This window comes from Chlorocebus sabaeus, chromosome 2 (assembly GCF_047675955.1).
Source record: "Chlorocebus sabaeus isolate Y175 chromosome 2, mChlSab1.0.hap1, whole genome shotgun sequence".
NCBI lineage: Eukaryota > Metazoa > Chordata > Mammalia > Primates > Cercopithecidae > Chlorocebus > Chlorocebus sabaeus.
In genome coordinates this window covers 26383441-26408296 of record NC_132905.1, presented here as the reverse complement: position 1 = coordinate 26408296, position 24856 = coordinate 26383441, and the positions used below count along the sequence as shown (strand labels likewise).

Here is a 24856-nt window from a genome sequence, read left to right as displayed (position 1 = left end):
TTAGGTACTTCCACAACACTAGTACCCCACAACACTAGGATGATTTTTTCCAGGGATGAAACTAAGGCTGAAATGGTGGTTATTTGTCCAGGGTCACACACTAGTGACAACAAACCCAGGGGTTTTGACTACCAAAGTCCATTCTCTTCACTGTACCGCACTCCCCTATCCATGGGACTAGTTAGCATCAATTCCTTATGTGTTTTATGTTTCTTACAGGCCTAGGACAAACATGGATTTCTAGAACAAAGTACTAGAGCTGCTAACAGTTCACTTGAGTTAAAGGAGCCTCAAGAAACAGATCTGTAGTAAACGCAGAAACCAGTTACAGCAAAATGATTTCTCAAACTCATGGTGGTAGTATGATGTCATAGAAAGAGCTTTAGGCTTAGACTGGCAGGCAGCATTTGAGTCCCATCTCCACTCTTTTCTAGCTCTTTGGTCTTTGGCAGTTTGCTAAGCAAGCCACCGCACTTTGGCTTCCTTACTTGTGGAAATGAGAAATGGTATTACCTACCTAGAAGAGTTGGGTGGAGGTTAAAAAGATAATGAAAATGTTAAGTTCCTGGTACAGAGTAGGCACATAGTTAATGATAGCTATTGAATAGTTTGTATAATCGTTTGGTGAGGAAGCTGTAGGAGGAATTCTTTATGGTTTCTGTAAACCCCACAATGCTGTGACCTCGGTGCCTTCTAAGCAGTTATTTGTGAGATTTATATCTGACTTTGCCTTTTGAGGCCCATTCTGGCTCACGTGTGCAGCTTTATTTAAAAGAAGTGGCCAAATTCCCTTGTGCACAGGGTTTTTCAGGCCATGTATCTTTGTGGTTTTTTGGTATGTTTACTGGAATTCTTAGGTTTCTAAGTAATTTCAGTCTGAGACAAGTGAGTAGAATTGATGTCAGGCTGCCTTAACACAGGTGTTATAAACAAGATTAAGAGGTTGTTGAAAAGATATCAGTGGAGCTCTGAGGCTAGCTCTCTGAAGTCATTCTAAATTGACAGCTAATGGGTAGTTTGCCTTGATGGCTCTCTTTGAGTTGGTTGTAACTGACTGGAGATTCACCCACAGAGGAAACTTGCTTATGAAAATTCACTTTACATTCCTTTATCAGAAAGTAAAGCTATAGTAATATGTAGTATTGTCTATGCACTGTTTTTAGATTTTTTTTTTTTAAGGCAACCAATTCTTAAGTATTTTTGATATCCTAAGGCTGCCAAGCTTCAAAAAAAACTTTAAATAGGGGAAGATGGGTCAAAATAATTATTTTATTCTACTATTTGTTTTTATGTATAAGACACTTATTTTCTTATTTATATTACCTTTGGTAGAGCTTCTTCCTGCCCAGCAAGGTGTGCATTTTGCCTATTTGGTCTACTAGATGCACTTGCTAGGAAATTGAGTATCTTAAAATGTTCTTGAAGTGAGCAAGTGTTAATTTAAAACCACTTTGAAATCAATTTTATAGGTTCCCTGAGAGAAAGCTATGGTGGTGTGGATAGAACTTGTAGGGAGAATTTGTAGGTGGCCAAGACACATTTGTCCAGGCTGCCAGAGGATTCCTTTTGATCATCCACATGGCCAGGAGGTCAGGGTTCTCTTTGTTTTTTCCAGGTGGGGAAGTATTTCTGACACTGAATTGTCTTATCTAAGAATAACTCATTCACTATCCTTGTCTTTATTGGGAATGGAGGTATTTTGCTAACTTTAGTGGTTTGTAAAGCTTCTAGAAATAGTAAAACCTTTGAGTTGAGGAAAATAAAGTGCATCTTACACAAAAGCAGACATTAAACCATATCTTTTCGTTGTCTTTGATGGACCCATCAACAGGCATGTTTTGAGGCCATAACACCAGATACTTCATTCAAGCTGAGGGGCACTCAAGTGCTGGAAAGTATATTATATAATCTTGCTACATTTTCAGACTCTAAAGTATTGCCCATAATGTTGAAAAATATTCTTCTTTAACAAGATACTCAAGGGAGAGTTCCATGTGCGTTCTATCTTCCTTGAAATAAATGTGGCAGCTATTGAATAACGGACTTATATGGATAAGTTTTAAGCTTTTGAAGAAACAATGGCAGTGTCTAAGGTCCTAAGCTTTCTGAGACCAAAACCATATAAGAAGGCTTAAGGAATGAATAAGCAGGTGTTTGTAAGTGAATAAAATGGTTAGTTTCTCACACATGATCTGGTTCTCACTCATTTAGTCCTGAATCATTCATTCCTCTCTTCCTATTTCCCAAAACATCTTTTCTCTTTTTTTCCTGTCTCTACTCCTGGTAGTATACACCCTTTTCCCCCAACTACCCTTGTTTGAAAAAGGAATGCAGTTTTACGTTTTTAGTCTTGGCAGTGACCTCAGAGACAACTTGTAGAAAAAATAATTAAATATTTCTTTGCCCACTTTGGTCTTAATAAAATCATGCATTGCTAGAGGCAGTCTTCCACTGGCTGGAGACTTCTGTGTTAACAGATATGTCTTGTAACATGCAGAAGCATTGTATGGGTTCGCTGGTTGCAGAATGCATACTCCACCCTCCTCTCTTAGAAACTTACAAAGTATCAGCATTTGTGTCACCCTAAATAGTAAAGTAAATTTATTGCATCTGAGCCTTGGTTTAAACCTATAAATAATTTTAAATAACTTTCCCATATTAATTTGTTATTTAATGTTTAAAGGTTCAGAGTGGACTGGTGTCAATGGTAGGTGACACAGTGCTTAGTGTGGGTTCCTCTAAATGATATGGGGGAGGAATTTCTTACTGAAATCTCCATTTAGACAGATGACACTAGTCTCTTCTGGATAGCAAAATTGCAAATAGGCAAGGAACAACTGCAGAAGGAACTCACCTGATTAAAAGCATGGGCAGAAAAGCAGCAAAGGGATTTTAGTGTTGGCTGAAAGATGATAACAGCAGGGAGAGCTGATGCAAAGTATGCCTTGAAGATGATAATTTCTGAGGTCTTGACTGAGTAAAGGAGTCTGGAAGTTGTGTAATACTGCTCCTACTAAGATGAGAGTTAGATTCCAGGCCCAGTTCTATGGCTTCGGGCTCAAGTATTGTCACTAATTTGAGTCTCAGTTTACTCATCTGTAAATTACAGGATTAGACTAGTATTCTTTGTCTGAATCTGAATTTTACTATACTTAGCCTCTGAATGTCCTTGATGCCACCATTGGAAAATTTACCAGATTATATATAGATATAGCCCAGTGTGGTATAAAGTAAGTAGACAGGTAGATGGAGAAGAGATGAATTCTGCTTGGAGAATTCACCCTAATGGCCCAAGACTTGGATGAATTCTGCTTGGCTGCAGTCACCCTAATGGTCCAAGGAACTTGGAGAATTTGCATCTATTTGCTAATAGTAAATTATGATTACTGGTGAATTCATTGGTTTTACTTGTCCTCTGCCCTTGTATGCCACCTTCCTTGATCTCCAGTCTGATACAGATGCCCCATCCATGGTCTCTTGTTCTCTATGCCTACTCAGCCACAGCACTAACCAGAAGTTTCAATAATCCTCCATTGACTTGTCGATGTTGTGGTTCCCAAAAGATTGAAAGCGCCTTGAAGGAAAGAACGTGCCTTTTTTGTTTCTTTGTTTCTTAAACCTTGTACTCCTGGCATGGAGCTGTGTAGGTGCTTAGTAAGGGTGCCCTGTAAAGCTCAATGAGGACAGTTCCTTTCTCATCTCCCCTTCATGTTCACAAGGGCCCGTATACATGACACCGATTGGCTATCAAGTAGGATTTGTCTTACTTTTTAAATGTAATAACCTTAGAAAAATGTTAGAAGACATTTTATTTTATTTGAAATGAGATACAATCTGTAGGCGGAAAGGTTTTGTTTTGTTTTCATCCTGCATTTGTTCATGACTGCTATTTATACAACTTGTTTTTTTTTTCCTTTTTCTTTTTTTTTTTTTTGAGATGGGGTCTTGCTCTGTTGCCCAGGCTGGGGTGCAGTGATGTGATCTCGGCTCACTGCTGCCTTGGTCTCCTGGGCTCAAGCAGTCCTCCCATCTCAGCCTTCTGAGTAGCTGGGACTACAGGTGTATGCATGTATCACTGTGCCTGGCTAATTTTTAAAAATTTTATTATTTATTTATTTATTTTTTGAGACAGAGTCTCGCTCTGTCGCCCAGGCTGGAGTGCAGTGGCATGATCTCGGCTCTCTACAAGCTCTGCCTCCCAGGTTTACGCCATTCTCCTGCCTCAGCCTCCCTAGTAGCTGGGACCACAGGTGCCCGCCACCACGCCTGGCTAATTTTTTTGTATTTTTAGTAGAGATGGGGTTTCACCATGTTAGCCAGGATGGTCTCCATCTCCTGACCTCATGATCCGCTCATCTCAGCCTCCCAAAGTGCTGGGATTACCAGCGTGAGCCACTGTGCCTGGCCTCAATTTATTTTTTGTAGACACAGGGTCTCACTGTTTCCCAGGCTGGTCTTGAACTCCTAGGCTGAAGCAGTCCTCTTGCTTTGGCCTCCCAAATTGCTAAGATTACTGGTGTGAGCCACATTCCATGGCCTATACAACTTAAAAACCTTTTCAACAGGATGAATAAAATAAATTATTTTTAAATTAAAAAAAAGGTGGTGGTAAATTATTGTTTTGAAAAGCAGAAAAATAGTTTTCATTTAAGTTGGGTTAAGGCCCGGACATTGACTGCAAGAATCTTAGAGGTCTAGAGAGTCCAGCCAGGAGGGCCTGTTGACAGCAGCATGACATATACTTTGGACTCTGTTGGGACACTTTCAGTGAATGTGTCTTTTTCTTTTTCACTTTAGTGAGTATGTATACGCTAATATATATGGAGCCAAAAATCTGTCTCTCATTGATTTAGGGTTAAGTGCCTGCTATGAACAAGGCACTCTTAGGTGCCGAGATATTTGTTAGGAGCAAGGGTCAAGTCCTAGGATCCCTACTCTTGAAGACCTAGCTCATGATTTAGTAGAGGAAACAGAGACTTACTCATACAAATTGGTGTACTGGGAGAGATCTGATACACCGTTGAGGAAGCTGACAAGTCTTACTGTAGTATGTGGAGGACTCTCAAGGGAGGTGACATTTGAGCGGGAGCTTAGGACTCCGTAGGACTTCTCTAGTTGCAGTGAAGGGGGGTGGAAGGTGATCTGCCATTTTTTGTAACACTGTTTGCACTTACTCTATTCTAAGGCATCTGTTAATAACTGATGGTGATTCACTCCTGGGTCCCTCCCTGAATCTTCTTGGAATCCATTATTGATTTTTCCTATAGCAAGGCTTCCAGACCCTCTGCTATCCTGCTCATATATTCTCCAGGTGGTAATGTCTCTTTTAACACACAGTAGCCAACTCACTGCTGTTGAACTAGGGTGAGTTGGATTTTATACTTCTAAAAGTGCACCCATACTATACATTAGCTTTAAAAATAATTAAAGCTGGTTATCCTGTTGACTCATTGAATAACTCTGTGAGAGATCTTGTTGACTTTCAGGTACCCTGTGAGTATTATAAACCCTTAATCTTAATCAACAGTAACAATATCAAAGAAGCACAGCCAGTTGGGCATGACTTGGTGTGCATGATCCCTGCTAGCTTCTCGTGGTCCCCCCAACCTTTTTCTCTTCAATGTGTGCATAATCACACCATTTTGCCAACTTTACTTCAGATCTTACTTTAAGAAATAAAACATTATAAATATAGATAAAGTCTCGTTTGCACCCTTCCCTAATCTCATTTCATCGCATACTCCTCCCTAATCCAGTTTCTCTCTTAACCTCCTTTGGAAGCAATCACTATCCTGAATTTGGTGATTATTATTCTCATGTACTTTTTTCTTACTGTTACTATTTATGCATGCATCCATAGATCATTTAACTTTGTTTCTTATTGTCCAGTGATTATTCTTTAAATAACTCCTTGTACATATGTGTGCCATTTCTCTAATGTCTATGTCCCTAGTAGTAGACCTACTGAGATAGTCATAGAATATATGCATCAGTGGTATTCAGCCTCACCAATTTGCTCTGTACTCATTTATACTTCTCTGTCAGCAAGTATTAACAGTTCTTGCTTCCCCATATCCTCACCAACCCTTGGTATTACCAGATTTTTTATTTTTTCATTTTTGTCAATCCGATGATAACTAATGGTTTTATGTACATTTCCCTGATTTCTAATGAGGTTGGGCTACTTTTTATATGCTTATGGGCTACTCAATATTTTTTCTTCTATGATCGTCTTCTTACGTTCTTTGTCAAAAGCTGGCTTTAAATAATTTGAAGTCTGGCCAGGCATGGTTGCTCATGCCTGTAATCCCAGCACTTTTGGGGATCAAGGCAGGCAGATCATTTGAGGTCAGGAGTTTGAGACCAGCCTGGCCAACATGGCAAAACCCCATCTCTACTAAAAATACAAAAATTAGTCAGGTGTGGTAGTGCACGCCTGTAGTCCCAGCTACTTGGGAGACTGAGGCAGGAGAATTGCTTGAACCCACGAGGTGAAGGTTTCAGTGAGCCAAGATCGTGCCACTGCACTCCATCCAGGGAGACAAAGGAGACTCCATCTAAAATTAAAGAAAGAAAGGAAGGAAGGAAGGAAGGAAGGAGGGAGGGAGGAAGGGAGGGAAGGAAGGAAGGTCCGTTGTATATATACAGGGCTTTGCAGTTTGTAGTCAATGAGAGAAATTGCATTCTGTGCTTTCTCTCCGAAGTCCTGTATTTTTTATCATTTTAATCTTCCTATCCCTTAGCCTACTAAAGTAAAGTTAGTCCTGTGAGATAGCAAAGCAAGGGCTGAGCATTTTTATAAATGCAGCATTGATAAGTCTAATGACTTATCCAAGGTCACGTGGCTCTTAAGTGATTTACCACTAGAACGCAGATTTTTCTGATTTTTGGTTTGCTATTTGCATTGTACCACCTTACTTCTTTTAGATCAGTGCTGTTTTGTTGTTAAATTGATGTCTAACAGTCCCTCCAGCACCTAATAGAGTGATGTTCAGGTTCTTTTAGCTCAGTAAATACTTCCTTAATGAATGAATGGATGCTGATGGTTCTGGTGTAGCTGACAAAACAGATTCATAAGTGTGCTAAAATGGAGATAGTTTGCCTTCCAATAACTTTACAAGTAATCTGCCTATGTTAGTTTTGATAAAGAAACCAAATCAACATTCAGCTTTCTGATGTAGCTGTAGAATCAATCAGAGCAGATGTCAAAGTAAATCATGGTCATTAAAGTATAGTTTGTACTTCTAAAAAAGAAATCTATACACCCTTCGGCAGTGAGATGAATATATATTCAGGCTTTAACAAGGAATAAGAATTTTTTGGTAGGAAAAGTGGATTAAGTAGTCTTCATGACTAGTGATTTAAATCATAAATCACATCCATCTTAGCTGTCAGCCAATCAGATTACAGATCATAAGTGAGACTGTTTGTAATTTTGATTTTTGATACATTGATATTTTCCCCTTCATTGTGAACATTGATAAAGACCATATTCTCCAGTAATTACTGTAGTCTTATTGCCTGTAATTTTTTTTTAATTGGGCATAAATGGTGGTTCTCTTTTATATTTTGCAAAGACTCTGCTTTGGGATTTTGAGGAGTTCTTAATACCTATTTTTTCCTCCAGAAAAAAAGGTAGTAGGTTGACATAATTCATTGATCTTTTTTTGAAGCTAGTCTTGCAAATTTGCAGAGGTGTAATGTATATTTATATATGAATATCTGGCATTTTCACTCAGACATTTCCTAAAAATATGATGATGATAACACCTTCATTGGTATAGCGATTTGTAGTTTACCTAGGGCACCTTTGTAAGGTGTATTGTTTAATCATCACAACAACCCTTTGAGGTGAGTGGCATTTTCTGTCTCTGATTCCTTTGATCTCTAATTATGAACTTTGGCTGATGATAGTTGCAGCATTAGAGAGTGTGAGCTTTTTCATTTGTGGTGCCTTAAGCAAATTTGCAAGGGAGCCCTGATGTTAACTTTGGCAGGTTTCATGCTTGCAAATATTGATTGAGCCAGAAGTCCTAGTTGTAAAATGTCACCAGTGAATGTGCAGCCAGTAAAGGCAAGGGAAAACTCATTACTGCAACTCATCTGTAACTTCTGGGTCAGGCCACTCACTACCATCTGGTAAAAATGAATGTTTGAAAACTCCCTTTTATTCTGACAAAAGGTAATCAGAAGAGGTTAACAGCAGATGATTTCTGAGCATTTCAATTTGGTTAGACCAATGCATCCACAAGCAGGTTTGTGACATTCCATATGTCTAATTATTCCAAGAGGTATTAGAAAGCTTTAAAATTATGAAATTCCAAAATAATCATAGGAAGGAATATAATTATGTGTGTACACCCCTCCTCTCCTCTGTTGCCCCCTGCCCCACCGTCTTATTGAAAGTGTTTATTCTGAAATAGAAAAGGCAATTGGGAAGGAAGAAATAAGAAGGATTGCTGTCTTGAAAAATGTAATTTTTTTTTTAAAATTTATTTATTATTATTAAACTTCAAGTTGTAGGGTACATGTGCACAATGTGCAGGTTTGCTACATATGTATACTTGTGCCATGTTGGTGTGCTGCACCCATCAACTCGTCATTTACATCAGGTATAACTCCCAATGCAATCCCTCCCCCCTCCCCCCTCCCCATGATAGGCCCCGGTGTGTGATGTTCCCCTACCCGAGTCCAAGTGATCTCATTGTTCAGTTCCCGCCTATGAGTGAGAACATGCGGTGTTTGGTTTTCTGTTCTTGTGATAGTCTGCTGAGAATGATGGTTTCCAGCTGCATCCATGTCCCTACAAAGGACACAAACTCATCCTTTTTGATGGCTGCATAGTATTCCATGGTGTATATGTGCCACATTTTCTTAATCCAATCTGTCACTGATGGACATTTGGGTTGATTCCAAGTCTTTGCTATTGTGAATAGTGCTGCAATAAACATACGTGTGCATGTGTCTTTATAGCAGCATAATTTATAATCCTTTGGGTATATACCCAGTAATGGGATGGCTGGGTCATATGGTACATCTAGTTCTAGATCCTTGAGGAATCGCCATACTGTTTTCCATAATGGTTGAACTAGTTTACACTCCCACCAACAGTGTAAAAGTGTTCCTATTTCTCCACATCCTCTCCAGCACCTGTTGTTTCCTGACTTTTGAATGATCGCCATTCTAACTGGTGTGAGATGGTATCTCATTGTGGTTTTGATTTGCATTTCTCTGATGGCCAGTGATGATGAGCATTTTTTCATGTGTCTGTTGGCTGTATGAATGTCTTCTTTTGAGAAATGTCTGTTCATATCCTTTGCCCACTTTTGGATGGGGTTGTTTGTTTTTTTCTTGTAAATTTGTTTGAGTTCTTTGTAGGTTCTGGATATTAGCCCTTTGTCAGATGAGTAGATTGCAAAAATTTTCTCCCATTCTGTAGGTTGCCTGTTCACTCTGATGGTAGTTTCTTTTGCTGTGCAGAAGCTTTTTAGTTTAATGAGATCCCATTTGTCAATTTTGGCTTTTGCTGCCGTTGCTTTTGGTGTTTTAGACATGAAGTCTTTGCCCATGCCTATGTCCTGAATGGTACTACCTAGGTTTTCCTCTAGGATTTTTATGGTATTAGGTCTAACATTTAAGTCTCTAATCCATCTTGAATTAATTTTCGTATAAGGAGTAAGGAAAGGATCCAGTTTCAGCTTTCTATTTATGGCTAGCCAATTTTCCCAGCACCATTTATTAAATAGGGAATCCTTTCCCCATTTCTTGTTTCTCTCAGGTTTGTCAAAGATCAGATGGCTGTAGATGTGTGGTATTATTTCTGAGGACTCTGTTCTGTTCCATTGGTCTATATCTCTGTTTTGGTACCAGTACCATGCTGTTTTGGTTACTGTAGCCTTGTAGTATGGTTTGAAGTCAGGTAGCGTGATGCCTCCAGCTTTGTTCTTTTGACTTAGGATTGTCTTGGAGATGCGGGCTCTTTTTTGGTTCCATATGAACTTTAAAGCAGTTTTTTCCAATTCTGTGAAGAAGCTCATTGGTAGCTTGATGGGGATGGCATTGAATCTATAAATTACCTTGGGCAGTATGGCCATTTTCACGATATTGATTCTTCCTATCCATGAGCATGGTATGTTCTTCCATTTGTTTGTGTCCTCTTTGATTTCACTGAGCAGTGGTTTGTAGTTCTCCTTGAAGAGGTCCTTTACATCCCTTGTAAGTTGGATTCCTAGGTATTTTATTCTCTTTGAAGCAATTGTGAATGGAAGTTCATTCCTGATTTGGCTCTCTGTTTGACTGTCACTGGTGTATAAGAATGCTTGTGATTTTTGCACATTAATTTTGTATCCTGAGACTTTGCTGAAGTTGCTTATCAGCTTAAGGAGATTTTGGGCTGAGACAATGGGGTTTTCTAAATATACAATCATGTCGTCTGCAAACAGGGACAATTTGACTTCTTCTTTTCCTAACTGAATCCCCTTGATTTCTTTCTCTTGCCTGATTGCCCTAGCCAGAACTTCCAACACTATGTTGAATAGGAGTGGTGAGAGAGGGCATCCCTGTCTTGTGCCAGTTTTCAAAGGGAATTTTTCCAGTTTTTGCCCATTCAGTATGATATTGGCTGTGGGTTTGTCATAAATAGCTCTTATTATTTTGAGGTACGTTCCATCAATACCGAATTTATTGAGCGTTTTTAGCATGAAGGGCTGTTGAATTTTGTCAAAAGCCTTTTCTGCATCTATTGAGATAATGATGTGGTTCTTGTCTTTGGTTCTGTTTATATACTGGATTATGTTTATTGATTTGCGAATGTTGAACCAGCCTTGCATCCCAGGGATGAAGCCCACTTGATCATGGTGGATAAGCTTTTTGATGTGCTGCTGAATCCGGTTTGCCAGTATTTTATTGAGGATTTTTGCATCGATGTTCATCAGGGATATTGGTCTAAAATTCTCTTTTTTTGTTGTGTCTCTGCCAGGCTTTGGTATCAGGATGATGTTGGCCTCATAAAATGAGTTAGGGAGGATTCCCTCTTTTTCTATTGATTGGAATAGTTTCAGAAGGAATGGTACCAGCTCCTCCTTGTACCTCTGGTAGAATTCAGCTGTGAATCCATCTGGTCCTGGACTTTTTTTGGTTGGTAGGCTATTAATTATTGCCTCAATTTCAGAGCCTACTATTGGTCTATTCAGGGATTCAACTTCTTCCTGGTTTAGTCTTGGAAGAGTGTAAGTGTCCAGGAAATTATCCATTTCTTCTAGATTTTCCAGTTTATTTGCGTAGAGGTGTTTATAGTATTCTCTGATGGTAGTTTGTATTTCTGTGGGGTCGGTGGTGATATCCCCTTTATCATTTTTAATTGCGTCGATTTGATTCTTCTCTCTTTTCTTCTTTATTAGTCTTGCTAGTGGTCTGTCAATTTTGTTGATCTTTTCAAAAAACCCACTCCTGGATTCATTGATTTTTTGGAGGGTTTTTTGTGTCTCTATCTCCTTCAGTTCTGCTCTGATCTTAGTTATTTCTTGCCTTCTGCTAGCTTTCGAATGTGTTTGCTCTTGCTTCTCTAGTTCTTTTAATTGCGATGTTAGAGTGTCAATTTTAGATCTTTCCTGCTTTCTCTTGTGGGCATTTAGTGCTATAAATTTTCCTCTACACACTGCTTTAAATGTGTCCCAGAGATTCTGGTATGTTGTATCTTTGTTCTCATTGGTTTCAAAGAACATCTTTATTTCTGCCTTCATTTCGTTATGTACCCAGTAGTCATTCAGGAGCAGGTTGTTCAGTTTCCATGTAGTTGAGCGGTTTTGATTGAGTTTCTTAGTCCTGAGTTCTAATTTGATTGCACTGTGGTCTGAGAGACAGTTTGTTATAATTTCTGTTCTTGTACATTTGCTGAGGAGTGCTTTACTTCCAATTACGTGGTCAATTTTGGAGTAAGTACGATGTGGTGCTGAGAAGAATGTATATTCTGTTGATTTGGGGTGGAGAGTTCTATAGATGTCTATTAGGTCTGCTTGCTGCAGAGATGAGTTCAATTCCTGGATATCCTTGTTAACTTTCTGTCTCGTTGATCTGTCTAATGTTGACAGTGGAGTGTTGAAGTTTCCCATTATTATTGTATGGGAGTCTAAGTCTCTTTGTAAGTCTCTAAGGACTTGCTTTATGAATCTGGGTGCTCCTGTATTGGGTGCATATATATTTAGGATAGTTAGCTCTTCCTGTTGAATTGATCCCTTTACCATTATGTAATGGCCTTCTTTGTCTCTTTTGATCTTTGATGGTTTAAAGTCTGTTTTATCAGAGACTAGTAATGCAACCCCCGCTTTTTTTTGTTCTCCATTTGCTTGGTAAATCTTCCTCCATCCCTTTATTTTGAGCCTATGTATGTCTCTGCGTGTGAGATGGGTCTCCTGAATACAGCAGACTGATGGGTCTTGACTCTTTATCCAGTTTGCCAGTCTGTGTCTTTTAATTGGAGCATTTAGTCCATTTACATTTAAGGTTAAGATTGTTATGTGTGAACTTGATCCTGCCATTATGATATTAACTGGTTATTTTGCTCGTTAGTTGATGCAGTTTCTTCCTAGCCTTGATGGTCTTTACATTTTGGCATGTTTTTGCAATGGCTGGTACCGGTTGTTCCTTTCCATGTTTAGTGCTTCCTTCAGGGTCTCTTGTAAGGCAGGCCTAGTGGTGACAAAATCTCTAAGCATTTGCTTATCTGTAAAGGATTTTATTTCTCCTTCACTTATGAAACTTAGTTTGGCTGGATATAAAATTCTGGGTTTAAAATTCTTTTCTTTAAGAATGTTGAATATTGGCCCCCACTCTCTTCTGGCTTGAAGAGTTTCTGCCGAGAGATCTGCTGTTAGTCTGATGGGCTTCCCTTTGTGGGTAACCCGACCTTTCTCTCTGGCTGCCCTTAAGATTTTTTCCTTCATTTCAACTTTGGTGAATCTGGCAATTATGTGTCTTGGAGTTGCTCTTCTTGAGGAGTATCTTTGTGGCGTTCTCTGTATTTCCTGGATTTGAATGTTGGCCTGCCCTACTAGGTTGGGGAAGTTCTCCTGGATGATATCCTGAAGAGTGTTTTCCAACTTGGTTCCATTTTCCCCCTCACTTTCAGGTACCCCAATCAGACGTAGATTTGGTCTTTTTACATAATCCCATACTTCTTGCAGGCTTTGTTCATTTCTTTTTCTTCTTTTTTCTTTTGGTTTCTCTTCTCGCTTCATTTCATTCATTTGATCCTCAATCGCTGACATTCTTTCTTCCAGTTGATCGAGTCGGTTACTGAAGCTTGTGCATTTGTCACGTATTTCTCGTGCCATGGTTTTCGTCTCTTTCATTTTGTTTGTGAGCTTCTCTGCATTAATTACTCTAGCCATCAATTCTTCCACTTTTTTTTCAAGATTTTTAGTTTCTTTGCGCTGGGTACGTAATTCCTCCTTTAGCTCTGAGAAATTTGATGGACTGAAGCCTTCTTCTCTCATCTCGTCGAAGTCATTCTCCGTCCAGCTTTGATCCGTTGCTGGCGATGAGCTGCGCTCCTTTGCCGGGGGAGATGCGCTCTTATTTTTTGAATTTCCAGCTTTTCTGCCCTGCTTTTTCCCCATCTTTGTGGTTTTATCTGCCTCTGGTCTTTGATGATGGTGATGTACTGATGGGGTTTTGGTGTAGGTGTCCTTCCTGTTTGATAGCTTTCCTTCTAACAGTCAGGATCCTCAGCTGTAGGTTGTAGCTGTAGGAGATTGCTTGAGGTCCACTCCAGACCCTGTTTGCCTGGGTATCAGCAGCAGAGGCTGCAGAAGATAGTATATTTCTGAACAGCGAGTGTACCTGTCTGATTCTTGCTTTGGAAGCTTCCTTTCAGGGGTGTACTCCACCCTGTGAGGTGTGGGGTGTCAGACTGCCCCTAGTGGGGGATGTCTCCCAGTTAGGCTACTCAGGGGTCAGGGACCCACTTGAGCAGGGAGTCTGTCCCTTCTCAGATCTCAACCTCCGTGTTGGGAGATCCACTGCTCTCTTCAAAGCTGTCAGACAGAGTCGTTTGCGTCTGCAGAGCTGCTGCGTTTGTTATTGTTTACTGTGCCCTGTCCCCAGAGGTGGAGTCTACAGAGACAGGCAGGTTTCCTTGAGCTGCTGTGAGCTCCACCCAGTTCGAGCTTCCCAGCAGCTTTGTTTACCTACTTAAGCTTCAGCAATGGCGGGCGCCCCTCCCCCAGCCTCGCTGCTGCCTTGCCGGTAGATCACAGACTGCTGTGCTAGCAATGAGGGAGGCTCCGTGGGTGTGGGACCCTCCCGGCCAGGTGTGGGATATGATCTCCTGGTGTGCCAGTTTGCTTAAAGCGCAGTATTGGGGTGGGAGTTACCCAATTTTCCAGGTGTTGTGTGTCTCAGTTCCCCTGGCTAGGAAAAGGGATTCCCTTCCCCCTTGCGCTTTCCAGGTGAGGCAATGCCTCGCCCTGCTTCAGCTCTCGCTGGTCGGGCTGCAGCAGCTGACCAGCACCGATCGTCTGGCACTCCCCAGTGAGATGAACCCAGTACCTCAGTTGAAAATGCAGAAATCACCAGTCTTCTGTGTCGCTCGCGCTGGGAGTTGGAGACTGGAGCTGTTCCTATTTGGCCATCTTGCCGTAATTTTTTTTTTTTAATATGAGCGAGACTAGACATGTTTTACATTTCCTTAAAGGGGGAAGTATTAGGAACCATGAAGGAGAGTGTAAGTGGAAAGGTTTCTCCTCAATTGAATGAGCTTCCTAACTGAGTAATTCAAAGGTGGAGGGGGCACAGTTTAGGGAGGAGGTGAGTATCTAGTCACTGGAGGTGTTAGGAAAGCCCTGGCTATGCCTGGGCAGAGATATGTTAAAAAGGGTTCAAACCTAAGATAGATAACTGGGTGAGATCAAGGGTGCCTGATGCCTGAACTGTCTCTAGATAGCCGCAGAATTATTGCAAGAAGTTGTGGATCCAGAAGTACACAAGCATTTTCTGAGAAATGAATACATAATCTCTCTCTCTCCTCTCTTTTTTTGTCAATGTGGACATTAAAAACACAAATTTAATGAAAAATATTACCAAATAATATATAGTAATTTATTTGTTTGTCATCATTGTGTCTTAATCATTGGGTACCAAAAAATGGAAGTCCGTGGGGCAGGTGGTCCTGTCTTTTTTTTTTTTTTTTCTCTTTTTGAGATGGGGTCTGTCTGTGTCACCCAGACTGGAGTACAGTGGCACGACCTTGGCTCACGGCAGCTTCCTGGGCTCAAGTGATCCTCTCACCTCAGCCTCCCGAGTAGTTGGGACTACAGGTGCATGCCATTATGCTCTGCTGATTTTTTAAATTTTTTGTAGAGACAGGTTCTCACTATGTTGCTGAGGCTGGTCTCGAACTCCTGCGCTCAAGTGAGCCTCCCCCCTCTGCCTCCCAAATTGTTGAGATTACAGGCGTGCGCCACTTCACCTGGTTGGTCTTGTCAAATATTTTGACATTAGAAAAGGGATCCACATTTAAAAACCTAACTATTGGTGGTCAGAGTTCTTTCCAACCTTGAGCCTCTTTGATTTTTTTTTTTTTTTTTTTTCCGAGGCAGAGTTTTGCTCTTGTTGCCCAGGCTGGAGTGCAGTGGCACGATCTCAGCTCACCACAACCTCCGCCTCCCTGGTTCATGCAGTTCTCCTGCCTCAGCCTCCCCAGTAGCTGGGATTACAGGCACGCGCCACCATGACTGGCTAATATTTTATTTTTAGTAGATATGGGGTTTCACCGTGTTAGCCAGGATGGTCTCCAACTCCCAAACTCAGGTGATCTTCCCGCCTCGGCCTCCCAAAGTGTTGGGATTACAGGCGTGAGCCACTGCACCTAGCCTGCCTCTTTGATTTTTTAATCAAGTATATCAGGAGAGATAGGGAGCTCAGTGTGGTGTTTTCTATGGACCAAACTGCTTCTGTACTTTAGGAACCCAGGCCTTTAGACTGGGCGCAGTGGCTCATGCCTGTAATTTCAGCACTTTGGGAGGCCGAGGCAGGCTGATCATTTGAGGTCACACATTCGAGACCAGCCTCGTCAACATGGTGTAACCCCGTCCCTACCAGAAATACAAAAATGAGCTGGGTGTGCTGGCACATGCCTGTAGTCCCAGCTACTTAGGAGGTTGAGACAGGAGAATCGCTTGAACCCAGGAGGCGGAGATTGCAGTGAGCCGAGATCGCACCACTGCATTCCAGCCTGGGTGACAGAGTGAGGTTCCGTCTCAAAAAGAGAAAAGAAACATAGGCTTTTTATGTACATGCATACGTATATGCATAAATGTCTGTGTGAAGGAGGTTATTGTTCTCAGCTTATAGACTGAAAAAAACTGAAGCGTAGAGGGAATAACTTACTTTCCAGGGCTGCTGAGTAGAGGTGCTAGGATTTGAATTTAGGAAAAATTGACTTCAAAACTCATTCTCCATACAGGTTATCACCGTTGCAAACAGATTAGGAATCATTAGCTCTAGCAATAATGAATTGAAAGCCTTTTCCTGTTGATGGTGGTTTATTTCTAGTTATATCCTGTCTAAAATAGCCACTAGTCTGTGTTCTTATATTTTAATAGTAGCTTTGTTTACTTATTTACTAGTGGCTGCTTCAGGGTCCTCTTATTTTCTTATCAACCAGTTTTAAGGTAACATGGAGAAAAAGGAAAAGCACTATATTGGGATTTAGAAGCCTTGTGGGCTTGCTCACCATAGGCAAGTAGCTTAAACTCACTCGCCTCAGATTTCCCTATTCCATTAATATAAAGAGAGAGAAAGACTAAATTATCTCCTTCTCCTGGCTCAAATTACTGTCTTTCCTGTTGTCTGATATCTTGGAAACAGTACTTCATGCCCCATTTGGAAGATCCTTTTCTGAAGTTAGCCAAGCTCCTAAGTTCTAGATGAAGAATTCTTGGTTTATTACAAGGTTTAGAAGGTTTCCTTTGACTTTTTCCATTTTCTTATTAGAATTGGACATCTTTTTTCATAAAAGTACCTTTTACAAATTATCCCCTTTCTTAGCCAGGGAACTTGGAATGTTGAGCTGTATTTAGACACACACACACGCACACGTTTACACTCTTATATTCTGATACAAGTGCGCTCTTCACATTAATAATTGCATTGTGTGTTTTCATAATTTATCATAATGATGCTATTATTGCTCATTACAGAAGTTCTCTTTTTCCCCCCAGCCCCCAAGCCTAATTGAGGTCGAGACAGCCCATAAATGTGATAATATAGATTGCATGCTCAGAGGAAATGGGGTTGGTTTCATAGTGGAGTTTTAATTTAGGATTCGTTCTGGTGATGTAGCCTCTTCCTATGGTACATTACTTTGAGCTCAGTATAACTGCATGTTCCCACAGCCCCTCATTATAGCTACAGCTTCTCACTGCTTTTTAATTAAAAAAAAAAAAAGAGGGAAAAATGAAACCCAAAGCTTAGGTTGGATATTGTCTGGGTACGCAGGGAGTATCCTAGGCAGATTGCTTATTTAATTTTTTTAACTCCTTCAGAGTGCTCATGAAGATGTCTTGATTTCTGTTTTCAGGGGTATGGTTGGAGCCACACACACACACACACACACACACACACACACGTGATAGGCCTCAAGATTATTGGCGAGTAAAAGCATCTATCTATTATCATGAAGCCTACTCTGAGCTTTGAGTGAATGGGAAACCTTTATCCTAGAAAGGCTACCAGCTGTGTGGTTGGTTGGTGGGAAATACTTAGCTTTTATACCACTTACCACCTATTGGGAGTAAGGCAGGGAATTGTAGAAGATTGTAAAAACCCTTAAAGGCTGATGTTCGGAAGTTAAGAGTTAATCATTTTTCTCTAGTCCTGTGGGCAGCAGAGGCAGAGAAATGACTTTATTAAGAACAGTTGCTTTTGTCATTCCTTCATCTTGAGGGATTCCAAATACCTTTCAGATACCAAAACAAATTAGTCTCCAAAGGTGACTGGTAAGAATGGCTTAAGCCTCTTGGGATTGGTTGTGTAAGACACAGGGAGAGCTCAGCCTGAGCTGTTGACCTCTGTGACAGGCTGTGAGTATTACATTCTTTCTGTGGATCAAGAGCCCTTTGGCTTCCCTTTGGTGAAATCAGTTTGACAGCTCTGAGCTTCTTCCTTGCTTACAATTCTTGTTTTGTTTTATATAACCTGTCGCTCTCTCAGTGGTGAATATTGGGTAAATATAAATTAGGAAGTTTATTTATTAGTCAGGGTGTTGAGTTAGCGTCATAATTTTTAGTGTGAATCTTTCACGAACAGGCAGGACTTCAACTTTTTTAGTCCATATTTCATTCAGTGTTGCTGGAAAGGCAAATCCATTTTAGCTTGTATCAGGGAGCTGGAACCCCTCAGATGGAAATCCCCTAGGCCTGTGCTATTCAGTACTGTAGCCACTGTCCTCATATGACTGTTGAGTATATGAAATTGGGCCAGTCTGTATTGAGTTACATCATAAGTGTAAAATACATACCAGATTCCAAGGACCTAGTGTGAAAAAACGAATGTAAAATAACAAATTAGTAATTTTTAAATATAGATTACATGTTGAAATGATATTTTGGGTATGTTAGATTAAATAAACATATTATTACCTGTTTCTTTTTAAATGTGGCTACTAAAAAATTTAAATTACATCTGCGGCTTGTACTATATTTTGATTGAACACTGTTCCAGATTGTTAAGCTCTGATAACAAGGCAGTGTTTGTCTTGTTCACACTTATGTGTCCAGTACCCATCACAGTACCTCATACAGTTGGCACTTAGTTGAAGAAATGAATCCTAACTCTTATTATTCAGAGTGGTCAAATCTGAGGAATGATTCAAAACTTTTCGACTTGCAGTGTTAGTGTTTGAAAAAGAGACATTTGAGGGTTAAGAAGAGAAATGAAGAGAAGTTCTTACAGTTTTTGCCTTTGGAAGAGAAATGTGGAAATAAACCATATCAGGGCCTTTGCATGGCGTATTCTGTGTTGGAGAGGGAGGTGGGAGCTGCTGTGTTGCTGAAGGAGCTGGGTTCGGCTCTGCCGGAGAGTTGTCATGAGGAGCTAAAGCTAAAGCTGAATACTGTGTGTGAGGGAGAAGGTTGGAGAAACAGTTGGTGAACTTAAAGGTAGCCCTCTTAGGGATGTTAGACTTAAACACTATTGATAAAAGTTAACAGAGTTATTCTTGTCTTAAGAATCTACACTGGCCCTGTTTATCCCTGTGTCCCTAATTATACATGACCCTGTTGGAAGCCTGGGACTGGCAGCTGATTGCTTGAAGACCCTTCCAGCGTTATAACTCTTTAGTAAGTTATTTGTTGAATTAATGATTTAAAAAGTATTGTTTTAATGTAACCAAGGTCTTATGTGACATATTTATAGGTGAATGTTCTTGCCTGAAAGTTCCTCAGATCTGTCTCAGTTAGGGTCCTGGAATCTTGGCAGATTAGCAGTTTTCCAGAGATCAGATTCAACTCTGAGCAGGGACCAGGCTGTCTTTGCAGGAGTTTATTAAAAGATCTTAGGCATCCTGTCTTCCTGCTTATGAAATAGAGCTGTTAACTACTTCTCATTGCCAGAGATGTGGTGAAGATTGAAGTTCTGCAGAAGAAAAGTGCTATTTTAATGGGAATTTAATAAATGAAACTCCTCCCCTGACTTTTTTTTTTTTTCCCCTGAAACGGAGTCTCGCTCTGTCGCCCAGGCTGGAGTGCAGTGGCCGTCCTCCCCTGACTTCTGAAATGTTTGTTTTAAAGAAGAGGATTGGAAGATGTGTTCAAAAGAGACATTGCTAATGTATTTTTCTATTTTGCATTTCTTAACTGTGGCAATATTTAGCTTTCTCCTTTTAATTGTGGCCCACTGCCTTTTCTTTCTCTCCTTGGAGATAAACAATCTAGAAATCTCCTTTCCGTGGAGAACTATGGAGCTCATGCCTTGACTTGGCTGCTGCAGTAGGCTCACGCTAATCAGAATCGCAGCAGGGCTTCTTTTATGAGCTTGAAAGAATTAGTCTTCCCAGAGGGCTGAAGTTCCTTACCTGCTGAGGAGCTACAGATTTCCGGTTGGAAGGCTGCCCTCCTTTAGGATGAATCTACCTTCCCTTCCTCTTCTTACGTGAAAACCACCACCTCCTTTTTTATTGTAGCCTGTCTGTGGTTACTGGCATGTTGCTTTCCTTTTTATTTTTCTTTTTTAGGGTAGAGTGGTAATGATGATAGTAGATTTTTGTAATTTTTGTCCTTATGGAAAATAGAGTGTGTTCATATGAAATTATCATCTAGCTCAGGGAGACTAGGAAGAGAGTGAAAAATAGCAGGTGGTACCCTACAAACTAAATTGTCAAATGTGAGTTTTCTCAACAATGTCATATGCTCAGACTTACTAAAGCACCTGGGATGTGGAGCAAGCAGGAAACATGAATAAAGAGGGGAATGACTTTCTACCACTGGCAGAGTACAGTTCAATAAAAGTCAAAAGGGGAGATGTGTAACATGTATAATAGAAAATTTTCTCTTACTACCAAACAACTTAGCAGGCTGGCAGTGAAAGTGGCATTTTCTTCTGTTTGGTAGTAACGTACCACATTGCACCAAGCATATTGCTGGTGGGTGTGATTACTGTATCAGATAAAGAAAATCTCATTGAAGAATCTAACACAAATGTTTTGTTGGAGAAGACAGAATCATGTGGATTACCTCACAGTGATGATTTTATGTATTTGTTTAATACCATTATGGTTTAGAGTTCTTTCACTTGAAGTTCACAGAGGAAAGAATTATGATGTCCATTTACAGATAAGCAAACTAACGTTTAGAGAGGTAGGTGACCGGCCCAGAGTCGAATCAGGAGTAAGTTGAGCTGAATGGAGACACTGGGCTGTTTGGTGTCTGGGCCGTGCTCTGTCTCTTCAGCTCTGAAGCCCCTTTCACTACTGCTCTGTTTTATTCTAATTTAATGGAAAACAACACTAAGAACTTCTTAATTGATTGCATTGTAAAAGGCAAAATGAGCTGGTTGCAGTGGCACACACCTGTAGTCTCAGCTACTCAGAAGGCTGAGGCAGGAGGATTGCTGGAGTCCAGAAGTTTAGTTCCAGCCTAGGCAACATAGTGAAACCTCATCTCTAAAAAGTAAACAACAACAATAAAAGGCAAAATGAGGTCCTAACAGAGTATGATAGAAAGGTCCTTGGACTAGGAGTCTGGAAGTGCCAGTTCTGTTTTCAGTGGTACGTTAATGGTTTTGTGATCTTATGTAATATTTGGCTTCTGGGCCTTTATTATTATTATTATTATATTTGATTTAAAAACTTTTAATTAGCAAATAATTGTATATATTTATGGGATACAAGGTGGTATTTTGATATATGTCTACAGTGTGGAATGATTACATCAAGCTAATTAACAAATCCATCACCTTTAATATTTTTTCTGTGGTGAAAATATTTAAAATCTGTTTTATCAATTTTTAAATGTACAGTGCATTATTATTATATTCAGCATACAGTGCAATAAGTTACTAAAGCTTATCTTCCTGTTTAACTGAAACTTTTCTTTTCTTTTCTTTTCTTTTTGAGACAGAGTTTCTCTCTTGTTGCCCAGGCTGGAGTGCGATGGCACGATCTCAGCTCACCGCAACCTCCGCCTCCCGGGTTCAAGCGGTTCTCCTGCCTCAGCCTCCCAAGTATCTGGGATTACAGGCATGCACCACTACGCCTGGCTAATTTTATATTTTTAGCAGAGACAGGGTTTCTCCATGTTGGTCAGACTAGTCTTGAACTCCCGACCTCAGGTGATTTGCCCGTCTCGGCCTCCCAAAGTGCTGGGATTACAGGTGTGAGCCACCACTCCCAGGCTTACTGTAACTTTATACTCTTCAGTCAACATTTCCCTCCATTCCCTTCCTCCACAGCCGCTGGTGACGATCATTCTGATCTCTACTTCTATGAGTTCAGCTTTTTTAGATTCCACATACAAGTGAGATTACGAGATATTTGTCTTTCTGTGCCTGGCTTATTTCGCTTAGCTTAATGTCTTCCAGTTTTATCCAGTTGTCTCAAATGTCAGAATTTCCCCGCTTTTTAGGGCTGAGTAGAATTCTATTGTGTATATATACTTTTTTTAATCCATTCATCTAGTGACGGACACATAGGTTGCTTCCATATCTTAGCTATTATGAATAACGCTACAATGCACAGGGCAGATATCTTCTCAGCATACTGAATTCAGTTCTGTTGGTTGCATATCCAAAAGTGGGATGGCTGGATCATATAATAATTCTGTTTTTAATTTTTTGAGGAACCTCCATCTGTTTTCCATCATGGCTGTATTTATTTGTATTTCCACCAACAGTGCACAGAGTTCTCTTTTCTCCATACCCTCAACAACACTTTATCTTCTGTCTGTTTCATGATAGCCATTCTGATAGGTGTGACATGATAACTCATTGTGGTTTTTCTTTGCATTTCCCTGGTAATTAGTGATGGTAAGCTTTTTTTTTTCATGTATCTTCTGGCCATTTGTATATCTTCTTTTGAGAAGTGTCTATTTAAGTCCTTTGCCCAGGCTCTGGGCCTTCACTCAACTCTTCTGTAAAATAGAATTGGGAGTGCAGTAGACATTCAGAAGTTACATATGTAATATTTTATATTTGGACTACTTGTGAGTAACTGTAGAAGAGGCTTTGTAATCTTTCGTAGATGTTAATTAAAACCAGGTGCTAAGAGGTTGACATTGGGAGTTATATCTTGACTAGTACATGAGCCTAACCCAGCGTCGCCATCTTAAAATAGCTTTGTTGCTATTTCCATATACATAGGAACTTTTGTGAAATGGCAAAACTGTATATAAAAAAATTCCCACTGACTTTCATGGTATATTTATAGAATCATTAAGGATCTGAAAAATGACCACATAGAGCTTTACTCCATGTGGTGGGAGAAATTGTATGCTGGCTGCTTTTGAGTCAGAGAATTCTTGAAAGCTTTTAGGATATTTACTGTCTATGCCTTGCAAAGTCTTTTTTTTTGCATTTTTTTAGAGTCAGAATTTTACCATGTTGCCCAGGCTGGTCTCAAACTCCTGGGCTCAAGACTTGAGATCTGCCCTCCTTGGCCTCCCAAAGTGCTGGGATTATAGGTGTGAGCCACCATGCCCAGCTTCTATGTCATGTCCAACTCTAAAATCCTATGTTTCTTTTCTCTCAGCCCAATAGGGGCACAAAACGTCCCCGGGATGAAGAAGAGGAGGAGCAGAAGATGCGTCGGAAACAAACTGGTACTCGAGAACGTGGCCGCTATCGGGAAGAAGAAATGACTGTGGTGGAAGAAGCGGATGATGACAAAAAAAGGCTGCTTCAGATTATTGACAGAGATGGGGAAGAGGAAGAGGAAGAGGTAACGTGGCAGCGATGGGTGGGAGCTGAGATGGCTGGTCCTATAGAATGTAATTTTTGGCCAAATACTCAGCTTGTCTGAGCTTCCCTTCTTCATCTGTAAAATGGGGTTAAGAATTCGAATTTCATCGCGTTAATGTGAAGGTTAAGTGGGCTAGGGCAGTTGGGAAAGCATCTTGCGAGATGTAAAGAACAAGACAGAGTTTTCAAATTATTCCTTATTATGTACTGTAGGGGAGGGTCAGGGCAGGCTTCCTGGATCTTACTGAGGACACATAGAAGGCACTTGTGTTACTACCTTTGAAAGAGGGGTCAAATTTTATCAAGTGGAAGGAAGGGCTTTTTAGGCAGAGAAAATGGTGGTATTAGCAAAGCAACAAAAGTGGAGAAGTTTAAGGGGATGCCACATTGTTAGGTATTTAGATGTGACTGCAAAAGTACAGCTTAGGGAAGGAGACTCCTCAGGGCCTTTCTCTTTGCTGTTCCTCAAGATGCCTTGGGGCCTTTCCACTCATTCCTGCCTCTGGACCTTCGGACCTCTGTGCCCTCTGTTGGAATGCTCTTCTTCCTTGATGCTTTGTATGGCTGGTTTCTTCACATTCAGGTCTCAGTGAGATGTTTCCTCCTCCAAGAAGTCTTTCCTGTGTAGCCCTGCAAGCTGTTCTCTCATTCCCTCATCACTGTATTCTGTATATTGTCTGCACAGCACGTATCATGATTTGAAATTCTAGTTGTTTATTTTGCTCATTGCTGTCCTCCTCCCAACCTCCCATGAAAACAGAGACTGGCTCTGTTCTGTTCACAGCTCTATCTTTGGTACCCAGAGCAATACCTAGCTCTTGTGGGCCCTTAATAAATATTTATTGAATGAATAAATGAATGAAGCTAGGAAGAGTGGAGGTAAAATATCAGTGATTAAAAACAAAATGACCTTACCTCTGTGTCTTTTTAAATCTTTAAGTGTTAACTTGTATGTTATTTCACTCTGGCATTTTGTTCAGTATGAATTATGGAAATAGAGTCTTAAGAGCCAGCTGTTTTTTGGTTCCCTCAAAGACACGATGCTAAGTTTGGATTTAAAAAATGAGGCTGGCGTGTGAATCTGAGAAGAAGAAAAAATGGATTCATATTCCAAAAAGGTCTTTACTGTGTTGTGACGGTAGCTATTTCCTTATTAGGATTTGTACTAGTGTTAATTTGGGGGTCTGCCCCTAAAAGATGATGGCACTTTAGAAATATGTGGTGGGAAACAGTCCTGAATTTTTGAATTTCCTCTCTGAGGGCAGCAGCCTTGCCAGGGCTTAGACAAACAGTGTGTGTAGCACATCCTCCCTCCTTTCCCTCCTCACCAGCTTCTGCTCAATCTGTTAGCCCTGCAGCAGCAGTTAATTGGCAGGTATAATTCCCATGTAGGGCAAGGCTGGTACTG

The 24856-nt window shown here is 40.5% G+C and overlaps 1 protein-coding gene across 1 annotated transcript in view; it reads left to right on the top strand.

Moving 5' to 3' along the window:
* The window catches only part of CTNNBL1 (catenin beta like 1), a 183080-nt gene that overhangs the window by 20909 nt on the left and 137315 nt on the right, over positions 1 to 24856 (top strand). Inside the window, exon 2 of the mRNA XM_008017862.3 lies at positions 23240 to 23428. Coding sequence (XP_008016053.1) covers positions 23240 to 23428 — 189 coding nt within the window. The remainder of the gene's footprint in view (positions 1 to 23239; positions 23429 to 24856) is intronic.